The sequence below is a fragment of the Nicotiana tomentosiformis genome, chromosome 11 (genome assembly GCF_000390325.3).
Source record: "Nicotiana tomentosiformis chromosome 11, ASM39032v3, whole genome shotgun sequence".
NCBI classification, from domain to species: domain Eukaryota; kingdom Viridiplantae; phylum Streptophyta; class Magnoliopsida; order Solanales; family Solanaceae; genus Nicotiana; species Nicotiana tomentosiformis.
Window position 1 is genome coordinate 85,277,722 of NC_090822.1, and position 22,898 is coordinate 85,300,619.

The following is a 22,898-nucleotide window of genomic DNA, read 5'->3' on the forward strand; positions in this document are numbered from 1 at the left end:
ATTTGCGACCTGGGGTTCGCAAATGTGAGAATCATCACACCTCTGCTTTCTTCGCAAATGCGAAGAATAGTTCGTAAATGCGAACTCTGGGTTGATCGCAAATGCGACCCAGTGATCGCAAATGCGAAGAATCCCCCCCTCCCAGCTCCCATCGCAAATGCGAACTCTGGCCTCCCCAGCTACTCTTCGCAAATGCGATGAGTAGATCGCAAATGCGAACCCAACAGTGGTCGCAAATGCGATGATTGATCTCGCAATTGCGAGATCTGAGGCCTGCAACAAAATCTGAAGCACACCAGCAATGCTCTAAGTCCAAATTCATTCCGTAGCCTATCCGAAACTCACCCGAGCCCTCGGGGCTCCAAACCAAACATGCACACAAGTCATAAAGCATCATATGAACTTGCTCGCGCGATCAAATCGCCAAAATAACACCTAGAACTATGAATCGGACACCAAAATCAAATGAAATTTTGAAGAAACTTTAGAATTGCTATATTAACAACCGGACGTCCGAATCACGTCAAACCAACTTCGTTTCTCACCAAATTTGACAGACAAGTCATAAATATAGTATTGGACCTATACCGGGTTCCGGAACCAAAATACGGACCCGATATCCAAAAAGTCAAACATTTCAAAATCATTAAGCCTTTGACTTTCAAATTTCAACAAAGTTCGATAACTCGGGTTAGGGACTTCCGAATTCGATTCCGGGCATACGCCCCAGTCCCAAATCACGATATGGACCCACCGGGACTGTCAAAACACGAATCCGGGTCTGTTTGCTCAAAACATTGACCGAAGTCAACTCAAATGGATTTCAAAGCAAAATTTCATATTTTTCACAGTTTTTAACATAAAAGTTTTCCGTAAACACGCCCGGACTGCGCACACAAATCGAGGAGGGTAAAAATGAGATTTTTAAGGCTTCAAAGCGTAGAATTAGGTTCTAAAACATAAGATGACCTATCAGGTTATCACAAATCCCTTTCCTCTTTGAATCTCTACTGTCTGTTTAGCTTTCTTAAAATTTTGCTGTGATGGGAAGGAAATGCCCAGTAGCATTTGTCATTACGAAATCCTGCATTCTTCCAATGTTGCAAAGAAATAGTTCCTTTTTAAATGAAACGATACGCGTGTAAATCACTCAAAGAAGTTATAAGTTAATCTATTGTAAACTATTTACTGAATTTTAACTACAAATCATAAAATAACTTATATTGAGAAAATTTTCTGTTATACAAATAATGTTGCTTCTAAGAGAACTGAATGGGCACTAGGCATGCAGGATAAATCGTAATGCTGGAATAGAAATGTGGAAAAAATATATCAAATGTAGTCTATTCTAACTTGAGGGATCGAAGGTTCTGCTTCTCAATAAAAGAAAAAGAAAAAAGAGAGAGACATGTAATGGAACAGCACTAAAGGCACCACAAACAATTCAACCAATTTTGCCAAACGAAAATGACAATATACAAGGCTTCCCAAGCGTAAGGATAGTGACACAACTAGAAAGTGACTCTTAATGTCCTTCCTGTGGGACTTAGGGTATTGCATGAGTAGCATGACTTTCTGCAAAGAATTTGGTCAAATTGACCTGACGAGCTTTTATTATGTTTTATGAATTATCTCATTTTCTAATAATTTACCCCTCATTTTGCTGTGTCGTTAATATTTGGTTTCAATACCTATGAAGACATCCAAATGTACCGGTGTATGGGTGTGTGTAACCATGATGATTAGAAGTGTTAAATGGGGATGAGAGACAGACCTAAACTTACATGGAAAAAAAGTTTGTCCCAAAAGACCTATAATCTCTCAGAATCCATGCAAACTTAGCAGAAATAGAACAGAATGGAAGCAAAAGATCCATATAGGCGATATCAACTAGTTGGGGTTAAAGCTTAGTCACTATAATAGGCTAAAACTTGGTTCAGCGTTTTGCTAGGATTCTTTTAATTTAAAGATTTGTGTGTTGGCAGAAATTGTAGTAAACCTCTAATATTAACTGTTGAATAATGAATACTGGAAATGGAATGATTCAAATTGAGTGAAATGGACAATCATGTAGCTTGAACCCAACTTCCTACGGGTTGAGGCATAGTTGTTATCCTCTTCGTTTCTGCGAGTTCATTCTGTAGATGCCATTTTAGCATATTAACCCATTAATTTTCCTTTGCTTCATGTGATATGCATTAGCACTCATTATGGTCTATCGACTGCCTACTTTTAAATGTCTTTGGCACAAATCAATAAAAATAATTTTCATTAGTGTCCGGAGCTAATTGTTTATTCTCTATTCAGGTCTCCAACCAGTTGAATAAGTTATACTTAAAGTTTCTTAAGAGGAATCCCGGTTATAGCGGAAAGGTATAGAGATGATTGAACATGCAAAGTTTTCTTTGCTTATTTTTTAAGAACTCAATGTAAACAGATCATATTAAAGATATTAAAATTTCATAAAATTTACAGATTTCCTTATATGGTCATTCCCTTGGGAGTGTCTTGTCATATGATATCCTATGCCACCAAATAAAACTTTCCTCCCCTTTTCCCATGGAGTGGTTGTACAAAGAACAAAATGAGGATAAATCATCTCAGCAGGATCAGAGCAACCTATCTTTCGACCACAACTCTGCCTCCCGTTTAGATGATGAAAGCTTTACTAGGGGAGAAAATAAGAGTAATCTGTCAGATAAAGACAAAATGAAGGCAGAACCGAGTTCCTCAGACCCCCTGGAAGCTTGTACAGAGGATTTCTGTCATCCAGTGGGTCCTCCTGCTTCATCAGACTCGGACGAACCAGTTGCAACCGATGATTTCAAGCAATCTAATGATTCCTCAGCGACTGAAAATTCTCGTGAACCTCCTATTGATTGGACTCATAATATCTATGAGAGGGACACGATAAATGATGCCGAGAAAATGGAAGATGCAATAGTTGAGTTTGATCAAAAGACAATTGATGAGGGAGCATCTGAAAGTGACAAAGATAGAACAATCAATTCACTGAGGGAAGAGGTAGTGACATTTCATTTTCTGCATGAAATTTCTCATTTGTTTTAATCTGTTATATCTACTTATTTTTCTTCCTCAATGAGACTGGTCCAGATTGATATGCTGAGAGCGAAAATCCAAGAGTTAGAATCTGAGTATGTAAAGAAAGGTACAGCTAGACAGAATAAATAACCATTTATGGAGCTTAGTTTTTAGCTTTCCAAAACTTCAAGCATATTTTCCTTGAGTATCAAAGTAAATGGACCTTATAAATTTCTTTTGGAATGGGATGTGTAATGTAAGCAGAAAATGGAGGAATAAACACAGTTACAAGAAATCAATCTACTTCTGAAAGGCTTTCTCATGAGGAGAGTGATTCACCGAAGAGTTATACTCCGCAAATAAAATACACAAAGTTGAAATTTAAGGTAATACTTCTCCATTGTAAGATTCTACTATTTCTGGGGTGGGTTTGGCAGGTCTTGGTTGGATGTTGCAGCTAGACTTTCAATGTTCTTTAAATGCTTCCAGAATAAAGTCGTTAACCTTATTGAAATCTTCATCACTCTAAATGCTTGTATTATGCTTTCATCATTTCTCTAGTAGAAGATGCTTTGCTATATAGTGTAATTATCAATTTTCTTTGAATCCATTAACTTGTTTCTGATAATTTGATCTTTTAATTTTCGCGGTTATTCTCCGTTTGAGCTCCTCTAGGAGCTCCAAGACATCTTCTAACTTTGGCTGTTCCGTTCTTTGATTCTTTTATGAGAAGGTCGATACATATTTCGCTGTTGGATCCCCTCTTGGTGTTTTTCTTTCTCTTCGCAATGCTCGTATTGGGATCGGTAATTCTTCTACTGCCTATATTTAAGTCCATGTTGATTTTATTGCTTATTTTTACTCTGAATCTTGTGGAGGGAGTAAGCCTATAAGGTTATTGTCTGTTTGCATGAATGTTTCAGTAAGACATCTAGTGTTAGTTTTCATAGATCAACTAAGTTTACTTTAACTAACATCAAAATCCGCTGACCTGTGTGCAGTATCAACCTAATCTTTGTTTATCATGCAGCAGAAAGATTATCCTTCTTTTTACTTGAGTAACATTAAGAAATGTTTGTCAACTCCTCCTGGGGCATTGTGTTGCCTTTAGTTTTTCAAGTTCCAAGTATCCTATGGATCCTATAAACTCTGTATGTTGGCGGTGGCTGGTGTCTTTTGATGCCTTGTTTACTTATATGGGGGACATCTAAACTCATTTTCTTTTGTTGGTACTAGGCAACTCAAGTTTGGAGTATGAAATATGCCAGTTCTTTTCTTCTCTCTGTTAAAGATGGTGGTGCATCTGGTTGCACTTAGTTATCATTTTTTATTTTCTGTTTTATCCTGGTATGGCAGGCAAGGGGAATGATTACTGGGAAGAGGATAACATACTTGAAGAGATGCCGGCTTGTCGACAAATGTTCAACATTTTCCACCCTTGTGATCCCGTGGCATACAGGTTTCATAGTCGACATTGTTGCTATGTTTTGTCAATTTTTTTGTTAAACAAGCTCATGCCTGCTTCTCTCCTATTTCAGATTAGAACCACTTGTCTGTAAAGAATATCTCAACAAACGCCCCGTCATAATACCCTATCACAGAGGTGGGAAACGACTGCATATTGGTTTTCAGGTAAGGCCTCCATAGTAACATAATTAACGTGTTAGGTTCCTTATACCATCTGTATTAATGTGCATCCTATTACTGTTTGGTGCAGGAATTTAAAGAAGAAGTAGCTTTGCGTTCACAGGCTTTTGCGAACAATATAAATTTTGTAAAGGTGTGTTTTTAATTTTTCTCCCTAGTTGTTTGTGTTACGATACAGGGTTGTATGTTTAATTGAGATGATAAGATTTTATATCACTCATTAAGAAGTTTGATGTCCTGTAGCCTTGCAAAGATAGACACATGAAGAGTTAAATCTTCGGCTTGCTGCTAATGTCTTATGCTGGTTGAATTACAAATGACCTTAATAGATTTCAGAGAATAGCTGTTTAAAGTAGAGATCCTCGTATGACCTTACAATATCAATGAATGGCTGGTTAAACTAGAGATCCTTGCTGACTTGATTGCTTGAAATGGAGAACAGTTATTTGTTTCGTTTTATATCAGCTTAGTGTTGAAACCATGAACTGAACGACTTGGATTATGCTTCTATAACTTGATATTCTCCTTCCAATTATCATGCTGAAAATGTTTCTTCTTCATATATAGCTTTTTATGACATGCTTTTTTTTCCACAAGTGCGAAGCTTTGAATCTTTAAATATCATCATATCTGTGGGGGAAATGAGGTTTCCATGTTTTCTTTTTCCTCCCTATTTGGTTGGTGTGGCGTGAACTCATCTGTCATTGAAAGTCATTTACATAAGATTGGTGGATTTGCTCGTTTTAGTGTTAGCCTTATTTTCTATGGTTAGTTTATGGTTTTCTATTAGGTCTCATGATGCCAATGAGTTTTGGATCTTAATGACAATTTTTAATCAGGTAAAGGTGATTACTCTTTGTCAATCAAGATACAACGATGGCGAAGATGGTAATAGAAGCAAGCATTTCTTATTCGTCTGCTTTCTTCCTTTTAGATTATAGAAGTTCCTCTTCCTTTTTCTCAGTCACAGAAGCTATCAGCTCTAATTCAAGCTGGTCTCCCCCAAAAAACAAAAAAAAAACTTTAGCTTCCTATCTTTCTAGGTACTGATGTGGCACTTTTTTGCAGAGGAGTCCCAAGAGTACCAGGAGAAAGAAGAGAGGTCGTATGGTTCAATTATGATGGAGAGATTAACTGGAAGTGAAGATGGTCGAATAGATCATGTTTTACAAGTACGTTCATTTGCCATTAGACCTTGAAACAATTGTGCAATTTACATTTTGTCTTCCCAGCTTCTTGTTCAATTGAAGGCTTAATATTTTGTGTGTGGGGTCTTTCCTTCTACATGGCTATTCTTCTTGATTTTTCTACCCTTTCATTGTTTTCACTGTAGCCGTTCTAGTCATTTGGTGTTCATACCTTGATATGTATGCTTCATAGATGCGGACACCACTGGCTTGTATTCATGTGGTCCCTTAGAAAGTAAATAGCAATTTACAATGCCAAGTTATCTTTCATTTATGGTCACACATTGGTTGATGATGTGTTGTTGTATCCTTATATAATTCAGACAGTTTTCACCTCATGAGCTAACTTTTGGGGTTGAGTTAGGTACAACTTCTCTTTTCTTAACATGGTATTAGAGGGATATTTAGGTTCAAAGTTCATTTTCTTAAGATGGTGTTAGCGAAAACACATGTATTCTTGGTTTACCCAATGTTGGAGCCCCAATGTTATGTTGTCCATGTGTGGGGAGTTTTAAATATCCCACATTGGTTGAGGGAATAGACTGTTGTCTCCTTATGGTGCTGAGCAATTCTCATCTTACGAGCTAGCTTTTACGGTCGAGTTAGGCCCAAGGTCCATTTTCTATACATGGTATCAAGCCAAACCCATCCTTATTCTTGATCATGCTATTTTGTCTGCGCTCTAAATGCCCGGTGAAAAAATTGCTACTTGCACATTTGCTTTTCCCTAGAAAAAATAAGGAATAACTTCTAATTGCTCATTTGCAGCAGAAAATCTTTCATAAAAAAAAACTAATTGTCGAGTTCCCACATCGGTAGGGATGTAGATCATTTGCCTCCTTATATGTTCTCGGGCAATGTTTAGTGGATTGTTAGCTCTGGCTAGACAACAATGGAGGAAATTTTATCCAATATTTAATTCATAGTTTAGGTGTAATTTTTTTCTTCTACTTGATAGTCCTGTTTCATTTGTTCAATTTTAACTTGAACAATCTTATATTTGGTCACAGTTAAGTGGAGAAGGGTAGAGGGGCAGACCTATTATCCTCCGAGTTTCGAACCGTGCACCACTAGCCCTCGGGGATTTTTTGATTACTGGAAAAAATCAATTCCTAGCCGATTAAAATCCCAACCTCTTCTAGTTTGGTTTTTGGCATAAAATCGTCAACAGATCAATTGAGAATTGAATCTAGATTGCAGCTTAGGAAGTTATCCAGGCTTCTAGAGGTTTTGGCCAACATTGTAGACTGAGCTATGCAAGCAATTATTTGAAGTTCTAACTTCTATATCATTTAGGCGCTTATCTCTTTTATATTTGGGAAAACTAATTAAACTTCATAGAAAAAATTATTTTTTTCTTTTCTCCTTAATTAACTTGTCAAAACCAATGAGTACTCATGGCTATCTGTTGGTGTCTAAAACAAGATTGAGCAAAACCACTGTTGGTTTGCTTTACTCTGGATCTCGAAGATTTTACTACATAAATCATCGAGCACCTCTCTTTTCTTGTTCATCTCTTGGGTTATTCACTCTAGGTATGGAGTACAAGGAGAAGTAGTTTGGACAAGGACTAGGCTGATGAAAGGACCCTCCATCTTCAACCTTGAGGTTGGAGATCTGAATCACTAAGCGAGCAATGTGAGAAAGGGCCACTGTTGACTCCTAAGTCGAAGCAGTTTGGTTGGTGGGGTTTACCATATTGGAAGGGGGGGGGGAACCCCGAGGAGAAGAAATTTGGACCTTGTCCTCTTACTTAAACGAGCTAATGAGCTTTGTAGAGCTTTCAGAAATCGGACAATTATCTCCTTTACACTTATTAGTTTCGCGAATGAGCTTTGTAGAGCTTTGGGAAATCTGACAGTTATCTCCTTTACACTAATTAGTTTTAGCAGGAGGTGGCTTTGCTATTTTAAATCCAAAAAAAACTTGATGGCCGGAAGTTTTGGGAGTTCACATTCTCCACATGTAAAATAAGGTGGTGAGCATGTCATTTGAATCGATAAACTGGACATTCCAAGCAGAATTCTCAACATTGAGTAATTATCTGGTTGAAGATACAGAGCAAGTGGTGAATTGTAGAATTGCACAAGTCCCAGTTATGTTAAGGAAGGAGATCTCGATTAGCTAGTTCTCCTCAATGGGTTTGCATGTGCCAAGGTCGGTGAAAAACTGTTTATCCAAGGGGAGTCATACAAGAGAGTGCTGACAGGCTCAGATAGGGAATGGGTTGAACAGAATTGTTCTCCATGGTGACTCAGATGGTGAATGGGTCAATTGGAATTGGTTCTCAACATGTTTACTGTTGCTTGACTCAGCTTTTGCAGAAGCTTTATCACCTAACTATATTACAAATTCTTGTGCGCTCAGAATTGGTAAAATCTCGCATTGAATGGAAAACAAAATATTCTGCTTTATTATCTGTTAATGTTGTGCACTTCAGTTCTAGATCCAGCAAACTAGATCCAAGTTGTTGTTCTTTTTGAAATCCACATGATTGTAAAAATGAACTTAAGTCTTGTAGCCGTTTCCAAATCCACATGATGAATTGAACTTCATTTTGTGTGAGTACATCAGTTTTTTTAAGTATAAATATGTTTGTACATATCATATGGTTTTTCGTATGTGTTTCTTTCATTAACAACTGGCAGTGTCCGTGCGTTACTGTGTTTTATACTTACCAGTCCCAATTGCCTTTTGTTTTTATCTGTTCTTTCGCAGGATAAAACATTTAGGCATGCATACATTTCAACCCTTGGAGCGCACACGTAAGTATCCTTATCAACCTAATAGAGTCAATTAAGTCAATTGCATGTTTCCCCTTAATACTAATTGAAAGTGCTTTTAGAAACTAAAAACTTCTCTTTGCACAAATGAAGAAACTGTTGATGTTCTAAAGTGTTTTAGTGACAAATAATCTTCTCTGTGCTCTAGTGTCTTTTCATATTTTAAAACTTGTATAATATGCAAAATGACAACAGTTCTGGAGGAGTCTGAATTAAGTATTAGAGACAGAAGTGCTTAATGGTTATGGCAGTTCAACCAGTGTCAACTTACTCCACTACTTAAGGTCCTTCCCTTTGGAATTTCCAGTACTTCTCGCTACAAATTTTCTCTCATTAAGGAACTCCTTCAAATCTTTCCTTGTCATAGCGGACATTTTCTGTAACTCAATATAATTTTCTTATGCAATGGGGAACCTGATAGACTCGTTAATTAAAGCTCTCAAAGAAAAAAATATGAATTTCTCTGTTTTGTGGCTGTGTCAATCGAACTTTTTGGAAGCAAAATTTGTCCAGGACGGTTTCGCTGTTGGCTAGAATGCATGTTTAAGTCAACCATCCTTGTCAATCATAGAGCTCGATCGAGCAGAAGTTTGGTCAATTTATCCTAGAAGCATTTTCTTCCTTGTCATCCTAGTTACCTACTGGATCTAGAAATCAGATTTTTCATCATTTAGATCTTCGGAAAAAAGCATAATTAAATTGGTTTTCCCTTGAATTTGTTTAGTTTGCAAACCTGAAAGTAAGTCATTGTATAACGAAAGTTGACTTGTGTTCAGACATGAATTTCACTTGGAATAAGAATGAGTTTTCTTAGTGAAAACCATTATTTCACTTAAAATACTCATCAAATTTTCAACTTCAAATTCTCTATTTCAAGTAGATATGGACAAAATTGTAAAACGAACATTGGTTTGCAAATAATGTATTTCCAAACACCTACTTAATTGAGCACTAATCAGAAAACGTACGTGTGAGAAGGCACGGGAGAAAATATGTTATTGATATTGGATGATAAATACAATACAAGAGGTCCCTATTTATAGCTATACACTACAAGGAGATATTACTCCTCTTCCAATGTGGGACAAGACTACACTATACATATCTATAAACTAACACTCCCCCTCAAGCCGGTGCATACACATCATATGTACCGAGCTTGTTACACATGTAACTAATACGAGAACTAGTAAGAGACTTAGTGAAAATATCTGCTAGTTGATCATTCGACTTTACAAACTTTGTAACAATATCTCCTGAAAGTATTTTTTCTCTGACAAAGTGACAGTCGATCTCAATGTGTTTAGTCCTCTCATGGAACACCGGATTTGACGCAATATGAAGAGCAGCTTGGTTATCACACACTAGTTCCATCTTGCTGATTTCTCCGAACTTTAACTCCTTGAGCAACTGCTTGACCCAAACTAACTCGCACGTCGCCATAGCCATGGCCCGATATTCGGTTTCGGCGCTAGATCGAGCAACTACATTCTGTTTCTTGCTCTTCCACGAGACCAAATTACCTCCTATTAGAACACAATATCCAGACGTAGAACGGCTATCAAAAGGTGATCCTGCCCAATCAGCATCTGTGTACCCAACAATCTGCTCGTGGCCTCGATCCTCGAATAGTAATCCTTTGCCTGGAGCTGACTTTATATACCGAAGAATGCGAACAACTACATCCCAGTGACTATCACAGGGAGAATCCATAAACTGACTTACAATACTCACCGGAAAGGAAATGTCAGGTCTAGTCACTGTGAGGTAATTCAATTTGCCAACCAACCTCCTATATCTCGTAGGGTCTCTAAGAGGCTCCCCTGTCCAGGCAGAAGCTTAGCATTCGGATCCATAGGAGAGTCAATAGGTCTGCAACCCATCATTCCAGTCTCCTCAAGAATGTATAAGGCATACTTCCGCTGTGAAATAACAATACCTGAGCTAGACTGAGCGACCTCAATACCTAGAAAATACTTCAATCTGCCCAGATCCTTAGTCTGGAAGTGCTGAAAGAGATGTTCCTTCAGATTAGTAATACCATCCTGATCATTACCAGTAATAACAATATCATCAACATAAACCACTAGATAAATACACAGATTAGGAGCAGAATGCCGATAAAACACAGAGTGATCAGCCTCACTACGAGTCATGCCGAACTCCTGAATAATTGTGCTGAACTTACCAAACCAAGCTCGAGGGGATTGTTTCAAACCATATAGTGACTTGCGCAATCTGCACACACAACCATTAAACTCCCCCTGAGCAACAAAACCAGGTGGTTGCTCCATATAAACTTCTTCCTCAAGATCACCGTGGAGAAAAGCATTCTTAATGTCTAACTGATAAAGAGGTCAATGACGTACAACAGCCATGGACAAAAAGAGACGAACAGATGCTACTTTAGCCACGGGAGAGAAAGTATCACTATAATCAAGCCCAAAAATCTGAGTATATCCTTTTGCAACAAGACGAGCCTTAAGCCGATCAACCTGGCCATCCGGCCGACTTTGACCGCATAAACCCAACAACAACCAACAACAGACTTACCTGCAGGAAGAGGAACAAGCTCCCAAGTGTCACTCGCATGTAAAGCAGACATCTCGTCAATCATAACATGTCGTCATCCTGGATGAGATAGTGCCTTACCTTTAGACTTAGGGATAGAAACAATGGACAAAGAAGATATAAAAGCATAATGTGGTGACGACAGACGATGATAACTTAAACCGACATAGTGGGGATTAGGATTAAGTGTGGATCGTACACCTTTGCGGAGTGCAATTGGTTGACTAAGAGGAGACAAATCCGCAGTAGGTGCAGAATCTGATGCGGGGCGTGAATCACCTGGGCCTGATGCTGGATATGGACGACGATGATAAGTCAAGAGTGGTGGAGCTGCAGAAGGTTGAACTGGATTATGTGGAGGAACTGGAGCTATAGGTGGTAGAGCTACAACCGGAGCTGTAGGTGGTGGAACTGGAGCTATAGGTGGTAGAGCTACAACTGGAGCTATAGGTGGTGGAGCTACAACTGGAGCTGTAGGTGGTGGAGCTGGAGTGACTGAATCTCCAAAAGATGAAACTGGTAGTACCTCAGAAATATCTAAGTGATGACCTGAACCTGTGAAGTATGATTGGGTTTCAAAGAAGGTAACATCAGCGGACATAAGGTACCGCTGGAGGTCAGGAGAGTAGCATCGATACCCCTTTTGTGTTCTCGAGAAACCCAGAAATACGCACTTAAGAGCACGAGGAGCTAACTTATCTGTTCCTGGAGTAAGGTTATGGACAAAACAAGTGCTTCCAAAGATACGGGGTGGAAGAGAGAACAAAGGTAAGTGGTCTTACGTTGGGTGTCGTGATGGCACCTAGTATTAGGGACTAGGTAAGCCTAACATTAGCCGAATAATAACAATAATTAAATAACATCTAACAATTTATGAAATAGAAACCTCTATAAAATTTACAATTTCCAAAATCGGTAGTACAAGTCATAAACTCTACAGAGTTTGCTACAATTTTCTAAATACAACTGTTTGAAATAAAGTAAACAGTGTGAATACAAATCAGAAGGTGACTCTGAAGCCTGCGAACGCAGCAGCAGGTTTACCTTGAGTCTCCACAACAACACTCTGCACCGCTAGCTAATGATCAACTGACTTCGAAATACTTGGGTCTGCACAAAAATGTGCAGAAGTGCAGTATGAGTACACCACGACGGTACCCATCAAGTATCAAGACTAACCTCAGTGGAGTAGTGACGAGTTACAGTCAAGACACCTACTGAACTAAATAACCTGAACAAGTATAAGTATAGGAACAACAGAGTATGATATCTACATAAATACTACGCAAAATGGCAAATAATATGGTAATTTCAGTAAGAAAGGAAAACAACTATCAGCGGAATACCATAATAATGACACAGTAGATGTACGGAAACACGGTCTAAATTCTGTGATCACAAATAAATGAAAGGCAAATAACAACTCAACAAAACGACCGCTTTCACACCGGGTTTTAGCCAATAACCTCCACGAGGTACCGAACCTCAGAATATTCACAACTCACGGGTCCCAATTCCTGAACCCTAACACTTAGCATCCGATGCTCTCATTACAATTTATAACCGCACTGACGACTCACGTGCCAAATAGAGTCATTCTCACATAGAAGGCAAGTAAACAAGGGCGTGCATCTATACTCAACAATATCAAGAAAACCTTTTAACCGATAAAAGTGCTTAACTACGTGTATGCTTGTGCAAGTGTCCTAACATAGTTCATGCCAGCTAGTAAGTATAGGAAAAGAAATGGATAGCACGTAGAATGTTTTCCCACAACTTTTCACAAGATAAAGCTCACACCATTACACAAATATCAACAACAAGAATGCCCTCAGGCCATCACAAGTCATCACAAATCAATCCCTGACACCGTCCACGTAGTCTCGCCACGTGTGCAATAATAAAGTAAATGCCCGCCTTGTCTCGCCACACGTGCATAATAATGTTCCCACCTTGTCTCACCACATGCGCAACCCACATATATATAACCCACCTTGTCACGCCGCATGTGCAAATATCAATATTAATAATAGCACGACAGAAACCTCGTGCAACCCAATAACACTCGCACGACAGAAACCTCGTGCATCACAATAACAACAACCGCACGGCAGAAACCTCGTGCATAACCACAACAAGTACAACAACAACCATGACAATAATACAAGGGTACGACAAATAAGTCAACTCAGAAATTTCAGAACTCAAAGAAACTGAGGAACTAATTCACAAGGAGTGGCCACAATAGAGAATGCTAATCATAATAAGAACAGCTCAACAAGAAAGGAAATACTATGTAACAACGGTCCACAATATACAGTTCGACAACGAGGGAGCTAACACAAGTCGAATAATTCCAAATAAGGACAAGTCAGCTAAATTATAGGATATCTAACTTCTTTTAAGGTTGGGTAATTAGGAAAGAGAACAACAAATTCAATAAGGATAAGCAACAGAAAGATAATCATTACCTCAATTAAGGTTGAACAATTATAGAAGAGATAATTATAACTTCAAATAAAGATAAGCAGTTATGAAAGGATAACATGGCAATAGAAGAGATAACAATTTCAGTTAAGGCACGGATGAATCAAATAAGCAACAAGAGTGGATCATGAAGCAATTAATTCTAATTAAAGCAGGTAGAGGTGAAACTAGTAATTAAGAGACGTATTCATAACATAACAACTGCATAATCAATGAACACAAGGACCTAAGAACCCTAAAGGGCCAATTTTCCACAAATAAGTCCGAGCACGTACTCGTCACCTCACGTACACGGACTACAATTAGCATAGAAGACTCAAATCCTAAGGGGTAGTTTCCCCACACAAGGTTATGCAAGATACTTACCTCAAAGAAGACAGACCGATACTCAAAAATGAACTTCTCGGGTGAAATGGCCTCCGGATGGCTCAAATCTAACCAAAATAACTTCAAAGCACAAATAAAACTCAGAAACTATTCCGGATCATAAAGCCTCCATCTTTATCAAAATCTAAAAATCGACCCAAAAGTCGACCCCCGGGCCCACACCTCGGAACCCGACAAATCTCACAAAACCCGATCACCCATTCTGATACGAGTTCAATCATACTAAAATTATCAAATTTCGATACCAATTCGTCCCTCAAATCATGATTTTTCATTTTGAAAATTTTCTTCAAAAACCTCAATTTTCCTAAACTCAAAACACAAATTAAATGATAAAACTAAAAATAAAATCATGGAATATAATAAATTCTAGGTGAATAACACTTACCCAATCGATTTGCTTGAAAACCCCCCAAAGAATTTCCCAAAACCGAGATCTAAAACTCAAAATATGGAGAAAATGGCAAAACCCTCGAATATAAACACTCTGCCCTGGACTTCCGCATCTGCGGACAAATAAGCGCATATGCGCTATCGCATTTGCGGGCAGACGTTCGCATCTGTGAACTTGACTTACCAGACCTAGGTCCACATTTGCGGACAATATAGCCGCACCAGCGGCGCTGCAGAAGCGATAACAGGAGCGCATAAGCGAACTCCTTCGCAGATGCGATCACTCAACCGCAGAAGCGGCCTTCGCACCTGCGTGCCAGCATCCGCAGTAGCGAGCTAGCTCCCAGGCCTCTATGATCGCAGAAGCGGAGCCACACCAGCGCTCCAAGATGTCGCAGGTGCGAGATACCAGAACCAGACCTGACCAAAACTATGAAAACCATCCGAAACTCGTCCGAAACACGCTCGGGGCCCCTGGGACCCCGTCCAAGCATACCAACAAGCTCCATACCCTATCACGGACCCGTTTGAGGTCTCAAATCACATCAAACAACGTCGAAACTACGAATCGCACCATAATCGAACTTATGAATTTTCAAATCTTCCAACTTCTAAAACTCGTGTCGAAACCTATCAAATCAACCTGGAATGACGTCAAATTTTGTAGGCAAGTCCCAAATGACATAACGGAGCTGTTCCAACTCTCGGAATCGCATTCCGACCCCAATATCACCAAAGTCAACTATTGGTCAAACCTCTCCACCTTCCAAACTTCAACTTTTCCAACTTTCGCCGAAATGATTCAAATTACCCTACGGACCTCCAAATCTGAACGCCTGTCTAAGTCCAAAATTACCATACGAAGCTGTTGAAATCATCCAAAACCCATTCCGGAGCCGTTTACACAAAAGTCAAATTCCGGTCCAACTCTTACCGCTTAAGCTTCCAAAACTAGAATCCTTCTTCCGATTTGACTCCGAATCATTCGGTAACTGAACTCGACCACGCACGCAAGTCAATACACATAATACGAAACTGCTCAAGACCTTATGCCGCCGAACGAGACTTAAATTCTCAAAATGACCGGTCGGGTCGTTACAGAAGAGCTTTTAAGAAAGCTGAATCAAACTTGACCATAGAGAGGGTAGGTAGAGCAATTTCGCCTTTAATAAGCTTTTTTAGTTTAGATTTTGCTGCTTCAAACGGTATGGTATAGTTTTTACTCTTTATTTTTTGGATAACGGTGGTGTTCAAGCAATTTATGCGTACTTCAACTAATCCATCGGGTACCTGCAACCTCCCACCAGAAAAAGTATATCATTATCTACCAAGGGTAGATGGATAGGAGGGAATATCACCTAGGGTTATTTGCCTCTGCTTGGATTTGAACCCTGCCCTCCTATGGTTCATTTTTACTATGTTGCATATGGTTTTGTTGGTGAGGCATTGTCAGGTCAAAAATGCTTGCTGACCCATTGTAATTTTGTTTAATGAATCTTGTCTTTACCGCAGCTTTTGATAGAAAAGATTTTCCCCTTGTTCTATTGTGAATTGATATTTTTCAAATGATTTACTTTTTTTTCAGGAACTACTGGAGAGATAATGATACAGGTCTTTTTATTCTGAAACACTTGTATCGGGATATACCAGAGGATTCCTACTCGTCCTGTGAACCTTTGGAGGGAAAGTCAAAAGATAATAGTAATATAGGGGCCTGGTGTGATCAAAGAGAGGAGGCTGACGAGGAATTCCCGTTAACATTTGCAGACAAAGTCACTGTGAAGAGCTTCTCTCAAAAAGCCCGGAAAACTCTGAAATGGTGAATGATGCTGATCTCCTAACCAATTTTGGAGTTACTTCAACACCAACAGTAAAAGCAAAAAAAATTTCCATTCCAAAGATCAAACAAGGAGTGTTGAAGGTATACTTACCATGTGCTATGCTCAAAGTATCCTCCGTTGATTGGTGGGATCATTTATGAACCGTGTTCTGGAGAATACAGTACACTGGTTTCAGAATTTGATGTGAACCGAGGCATTTCTCCACATCCGGGATGTTGAACTCTAGTATCAGACTGATTTCCATCCTAAAAGGAAAATGAGAAACATAAGCTTACGTGACTTGAGCCATTTGTGAATATTTGTTTCTAGATGTAGATTTCTGGCATTGACATGTAAATATATGTGGCTCTCAGAAAGTTTTAATGTGCAGCTTAACTTATATTTTATTGTCATTTCCTCGTTGGACATCTCCCTAGTTCAGTTTTTTATCCTCCACCCTTCGTATCAGAGATGGTTGGAGCATAGATGTATATGTAAAAAGATCACTAATATTCTGGTAAATATTAAATTCTAAACTTACAGTTTTAGAAGGGTAATGAGTATAGTGGTAGGAATTTAGAGGTTGAATTCATTAAGTTTAAATTTCGGACTTGCCCTGTTTCTTGTCAATGTTATCTGTAAAAATTCTTAATGTGTAGGAATTTTATATTTAATTTCTCTTCCTTTTTCTTTTAAAATCCAGATAATTCTTTTTCTGACATTTAAATTTAAATTGAGGATGTGGCTTCCTCTTCCTGCACCCACAGCAAGTCGAGTTTGCTCCTCTTTCTTCTCTCTGCGGTCTTCCTTGCTAATTTCTATTTAATGTGAATTTAACTCGCAATATAGAACTATCTATCTCTCTTTGTGCTCTAAATTCTATTTTATTTGAATTCAACTCAGTTGATTTCTAGTGTTTTATGTATAAGTAAACTGATAATTTATTCAACGGAAAAAGTTCATATATGCCATTGATCTATACGAAATAGTACACATTTGCCCGTCGTTAAAAGGTGGGCTCACATATGCCCTTGCCGTGTATAAATTGGCTCACATATGCCATTTTTTAGAAGGACGTCACTAATAAAATGTTTAGCACCAAATTTTGACACGTGTCACAATCTGGTGCATTCTATTTATACCATAATTTAAATAATAAATCAACACGACCCATCACCCTCATTTTATTAAACCGACCCGACCCAGTACCCTACAATAAACCCCAATCCTGTTATATAACTCCACGACTTGCTACCCTTCAACTATGTTGACCCAACATCCGAACCCCATTTTCGACCATCGGCGTCTTCAAGACCTTCATGACCTGAAGTTCAACAAAATATCATCGCCAGGTGCAGAATTTTGAGCCAACGTCACTTTAACGATAACAACCAACAACATGAAAGTGGAATCCAAGAGAAAACAGAATTTACTGCCTTCTGTCATTGATGATATACACGCCAATGGTAAAAATCACTGGAAAACAAAAAAGAATTGCAAAGAAAATATCAATTTCCTGTTGTTGACCTCCAATAGGAAAGCTGGATTTTTTAAGTCCCGATAAACAATCAATCAGGGGTTTAAACCATTCTGTAGCTAAAAACCAGTTTAAATGAGCACACTATTCAAATAATGAGCTCACTTTGTATTGACCCATCAGCTATGGTGAGAGGAGATATTGTAGGGTACTGGGTCGGGTCGGTTTAATAAAATAAGGGTGATGGGTCTGGTTGTTTTATTATTTAAATTAGGGTATAAATGGAATGCACCAGATTGTGACACGTGTCAAAATCTGGTGCTAAATATTTTATTAGTGAGGTCCGTTTAAAAAAGGGCATATGTGAGCCACCTTATACACGGCAAGGTCATATGTGAGCCCACCTTTCAACGACGGGCAAATATGTACTATTTCGTATAGTTCACTAGCATATATGGACCTTTTCCGTTTATTCAATTTCAGAGTTCCAAATGAAAGAGCATTATGTAGTGTAGAAAAAGTATTCTGGTAAGAAGTATTGCCTTTGTTGCATACTTCTCAAGCATCCAATTTCTCTAAAATCGTACCCTGCATATTAGAAGATCTTAACCGACAGAAAATACAATCACTATTGTTCCTAATAAAATGTTTTAAACAAACCTGATTTGTATTCATTACTGATTTACTATTATTTGTATTTGATGTTGATCATGTCGCGCAAACTAAAATAATAGGTAACCACTTATAACATCAAGAAAAGGTAAGAGAAAATGACAAGGACATAGGTTAAGAATGTACTGTTGAGTAGTTCCAAAATATTTTGAAACTGAACTCTTAGGACATGCAGTTCTTATTATGTTTGATCTGATTGGATGAAAAAGGTAATTGAAGGGCTAAGATGACTTAGTACTTCACAAGTACTAAACACAAGCATCAACTCTACTTCCTCTCTTCTTCACTTAGTTTTAATTCTCAGATAAAAAGAAAAGAATTTGATAATTCATTAGATTAAAGATGGTTCTGTTGAATAGGATTTCTGATGCTTTAGAAGAGATTGAATCCAAGAAAGGTGGCCTCAGAAAAGCACTTTTAACATTGTTGTTAGAGTGGAAATATTTTGAACAACACTTGGATTTGAGCCAAACATGTTTTCAAGAATGCTTTGTCGAGCTCAAATCCAGGGAGAAGCATCTGTGTTCTATTCAAGAATCAATACATGAAAGTTCAAAGGAACTTGAATTAATCAGAGAATCACTAAACTTGAAGCGCAAACAAGTTGAGGATAAAGAAAGTGAGATTTTAGGATATGTTGAAGACTTGAAACTAAGAGAGAACAAATTCAGTGTCGTTCAAGAGGAGGCAGTCCAACAACTTCATCTCAGAGAGGAGAAACTGAACGAGAAAGAGAATTTGATTCGAGGTATTTTTGCCAAAGTGAGATATGAGCAACAAACATTTGAGAAAAGGCTTAAGGAGATTGGTCTAAAAGAGAAGAAATTGAAGCAACAAGATAATGGACTTAAACTAAGAGAAAAAGTTGATTCTGCTCTTCTTTTCAGTGAACATAAACCAAAAGAACTTGGCTTGAACAAAACTATCAAAAGAGAGAGAGCCACAATGATGGAGTTCAATGTAGGATGCAGCAGTTCAAGTAGGCCTTATTGTTCTGAGAATCCCTTGAAAAAGCCAAAAGCAGAAAAATCATCTGATTTTGGTATGGTTAGTGCTAATATGACAGTGAGACAAAACCAAAGTATACACGAGAGGGATATCAGGTCAGACACAGACGACGATAAGGGTGTCATAAGTCTAGAAGTACATTGTCCTCGCGCAGAATTTCATGATTTTGATAAGGATAAAGAAGAAGGAAATTTTGACATCGACCAAATTTGGGCATGTTATGACAATTTAGATGGTATGCCTAGACTCTATGCACAAGTTAAAAAGGTATTTACTCCTACATTTAAGTTACAAATGGTCTGGTTAGAGGCTGTTGATTGGATAAATCATGACTTACAAGTTAGTTGTGGTAGATTTAGACAGGGGAGTTCTGTAGACATTTCAAATCGTTATATATTCTCTCATCAAGTGATATGCAAAAAGGAAATGCAGGGTTATTATCTGATATATCCTATGAAAGGGGAGATTTGGGCTGTTTACAGAAACTGTCTACCGTTTAAATATGAGATTGTGGAGGTATTGTTTGATTTTGTTGGTGATGTTGGTGTAAAGGTACATTATCTGAAAAGAGTCAGTGGATTTATGAGCATTTTTAAAAGGAGAAACTGTGGAACTGAGTCATTTGTGATACCAGCAAATGAGTTATACACATTTTCTCATAAAGTTCCCTCTTTTAAATTGACACAAAATATTAGAGAATATTTTGAACTTGATCCTGCTTCTCTACCTAATTATCAAGATAATGCATGTTACAATAACAAGGTTAAGGTCGATTATGAGGAAGTCGACGATGTCTTTACCTCGAAGTAACAAGGAAAATTGATGGCCTTATTCTCTTTCAATCATTCCTATGAGGTAACAATTTTTATTAGAAATTACAGTTCTTGAAATTATCCAGATAATGCATGTCACAATAACAAGGTTGTTTAGTTCCACATTCACTAATGCTAGATGTATGACATTAAAATGAGAAATTATATGTGTGTGAGATTTGAATTCGACAAACTTAGTCAGATTTTGCCAGGTAATTGCCTTTCTCCCACAAGAGATTGCTCTCCTCCGAGGCTTGAGAGCTTATTCCCTTCTTGTTCACAATTTTTTTTTCTTTACTTGTTTTCGTTATTGAATGATTGGCTCAATAGCTTTCTTCTTTCAATTAGAAAAGGGGCTAAACTACGCAAAGGTAGAAAAATTATGGGATCTTGATTTCACTACGCTCAATAAAAATCCGGAATAGCGGAAATAGTTTTTTTTCCACTTCTAAAGCCAATTGTCTTTTCCTTAGTGTTTTGAGTTCTCTAGAGTACTTTAGATGACTCACTAGCTTCTTCTATCTTTGGAATTTTATTTTAGATTTTAATATTATATATTATATTGTTGATATGTAGGACTTCAAAAGAAAATATGGTGATGGATACAGTACTAAAGGAGATTGGAATGTTGGGAAAACTGAAGCTCTACAACTTGGATGCTAACCAATTCAGAGGACTAATTTCTTCCAAGCTTGGAAAAATATTGTGCATTTTATTGCTTACCTTATAATTATTGCTCGAAAACAATATTGCTTACCTTATTAAGTGTAAAGAATGATTATATATTATAATGTAATTTAACTCCTATATAAGCAGCTCCAGTTAGACATTATTAATAATTAGTTTTTGATCATCTGCGTTGCATATGGTCTCATGTCAATTAATACAAAATTTATGTAAAAAATACTATAAATTTTAACCATAATATATATTTCACAACTATAGATTTGACGTGATATAAGATAGAAATTAAGTATACAATTAATTATTTTCGTTCATTGAAGTTAGAATATCTCAAGACATAATATTATTTGACCACATCTCACATACTTCTTCTAGACAATGCTCCTCATGTATCGTCATTAATAGTAAAATTCTACCTATCGTCGTTCGATACACTTTACTTTATTGCCACATAAATGATAAATATATTTAAAATTATTTTCCAACAAATTTAAAATGGTATACTTCAATTTCAGACATAATAATGATTTTAAAAAAACAAACCGATATATCATAACTTTCATAACTCTCTTTTATGTTTTAGCATAACGATAGCACATAGTACTAATTTTAGTGGAGAGGGGGCAACGGCCTCTTTTTATAGGGGTTAACATGTATGTTTATATACTTACCATGAATTATAAATCTCCATCTAAAATAAATAGTTAATATTTGTATTTTCTTCTCGAATTAATGAAAGTATACAGAAAGCTATTCATTAACTCTATTGATTCAAAGGAGGGTACAGATGTATTTTTTATAGCTAATTGACTGGAATGAAAATCAAACGGATGTGGAAAAACACAATTGAATCTACACCCGCTTTGCAAAAAAGTTTGCAAGCGTACCCACTTAACGATCAACTTCAAACTTATCGGGCCTAAAGTTAAAAAAAATTGGTTTGAAGTGAAAAAATTATAAAAATTGCATGGAGCGTCCTATTTGGTCGCCCCTTTTTAACTTATACCCGTTTTGTTTTTCCGTTTGCATCCGTACCTATTTTTTTGTTAAAAGTATTTAAAAAGATGATTTTGCCCTTCTTTAATAAAAGATTATTGACAAACTGCATGACAAAAACTTAAGCATATTTAGGCTGAAGTTTTAGCAAATAAACTAAAAAACTTCAGCTTGTTTAGACTGAAGTTTCAGATAAAACTCAGGACAAAACTGTAAACTGCGTTACAAAACTTCAGCATGTTTTGGTATGAAGTTTTAGCAAATGAACTAAATAACTTCAGCATGCATAGGCAAAAACTCTTTAGAAAATTACATACTGCAAAACAAAAACTTAAGCATGTTTAGTCTGAAGTTTTAGCAAATGAACTAAAAAAATTTCAGCATGTTTTATCTGAAATTTTATCAAATGAACTAAATAACTTCAGCATGCATTAGCAAAAACTCATTAGAAAATTACATACAACAAGACAAAAACTTAAGCATGTTTAGTCTAAAGTTTTAGCAAATGAACTAAAAAACTTAAGCATGTTTAGTCTGAAATTTTAGCAAATGAACTAAATAACTTAGGCATGTTTAGTCTGAAATTTTAGCAAATGAACTAAATAACTTAAGCATGTTTAGTCTAAAGTTTTAGCAAATGAACTAAATAACTTAAGCATGTTTAGTCTGAAATTTCAGCAAATGAACTAAATAACTTAAGCATGTTTAGTCTGAAGTTTTAGCAAATGAACTAAATAACTTAAGCATGTTCAGTCTAAAGTTTTAGCAAATAACTAAATAACTTAAGCATGTTTAGTCTGAAGTTTTAGCAAATGAACTAAATAACTTTAGCATATTTAGTCTGAAATTTTAGCAAATAAACTAAATAACTTCAGCATGTTTAGACTGGAGTTTCGGATAAAATTTATGACAAACTGTAGACTGCAGGATAA

The 22,898-nt window shown here is 37.2% G+C and overlaps 2 protein-coding genes across 7 annotated transcripts in view; both read left to right on the forward strand.

Annotated features, from left to right (window-relative positions):
• Positions 1-16,868, forward strand: part of LOC104116549 (phospholipase SGR2) — a 31,882-nt gene extending 15,014 nt beyond the window's left edge. For all 6 annotated transcript variants that reach the window (XM_070187891.1, XM_070187895.1, XM_070187894.1 and 3 more), the window contains 12 exons: positions 2,308-2,373; positions 2,476-3,024; positions 3,115-3,169; positions 3,307-3,428; positions 3,776-3,848; positions 4,399-4,501; positions 4,581-4,674; positions 4,760-4,822; positions 5,529-5,577; positions 5,758-5,861; positions 8,595-8,641; positions 16,083-16,868. In XM_070187891.1, the coding sequence (XP_070043992.1) occupies positions 2,308-2,373; positions 2,476-3,024; positions 3,115-3,169; positions 3,307-3,428; positions 3,776-3,848; positions 4,399-4,501; positions 4,581-4,674; positions 4,760-4,822; positions 5,529-5,577; positions 5,758-5,861; positions 8,595-8,641; positions 16,083-16,320 (1,563 nt within the window). In that variant the 3' untranslated portion in view covers positions 16,321-16,868. The remainder of the gene's footprint in view (positions 1-2,307; positions 2,374-2,475; positions 3,025-3,114; positions 3,170-3,306; positions 3,429-3,775; positions 3,849-4,398; positions 4,502-4,580; positions 4,675-4,759; positions 4,823-5,528; positions 5,578-5,757; positions 5,862-8,594; positions 8,642-16,082) is intronic.
• Positions 16,869-18,808: 1,940 nt separating this feature from the next.
• LOC104085385 (uncharacterized) lies at positions 18,809-20,284 on the forward strand. The gene has a single exon (XM_009589397.4). The coding sequence runs from the start codon at positions 18,809-18,811 to the stop codon at positions 20,282-20,284; it is 1,476 nt and encodes a 491-aa protein (XP_009587692.3).
• Positions 20,285-22,898: the final 2,614 nt, after the last annotated feature.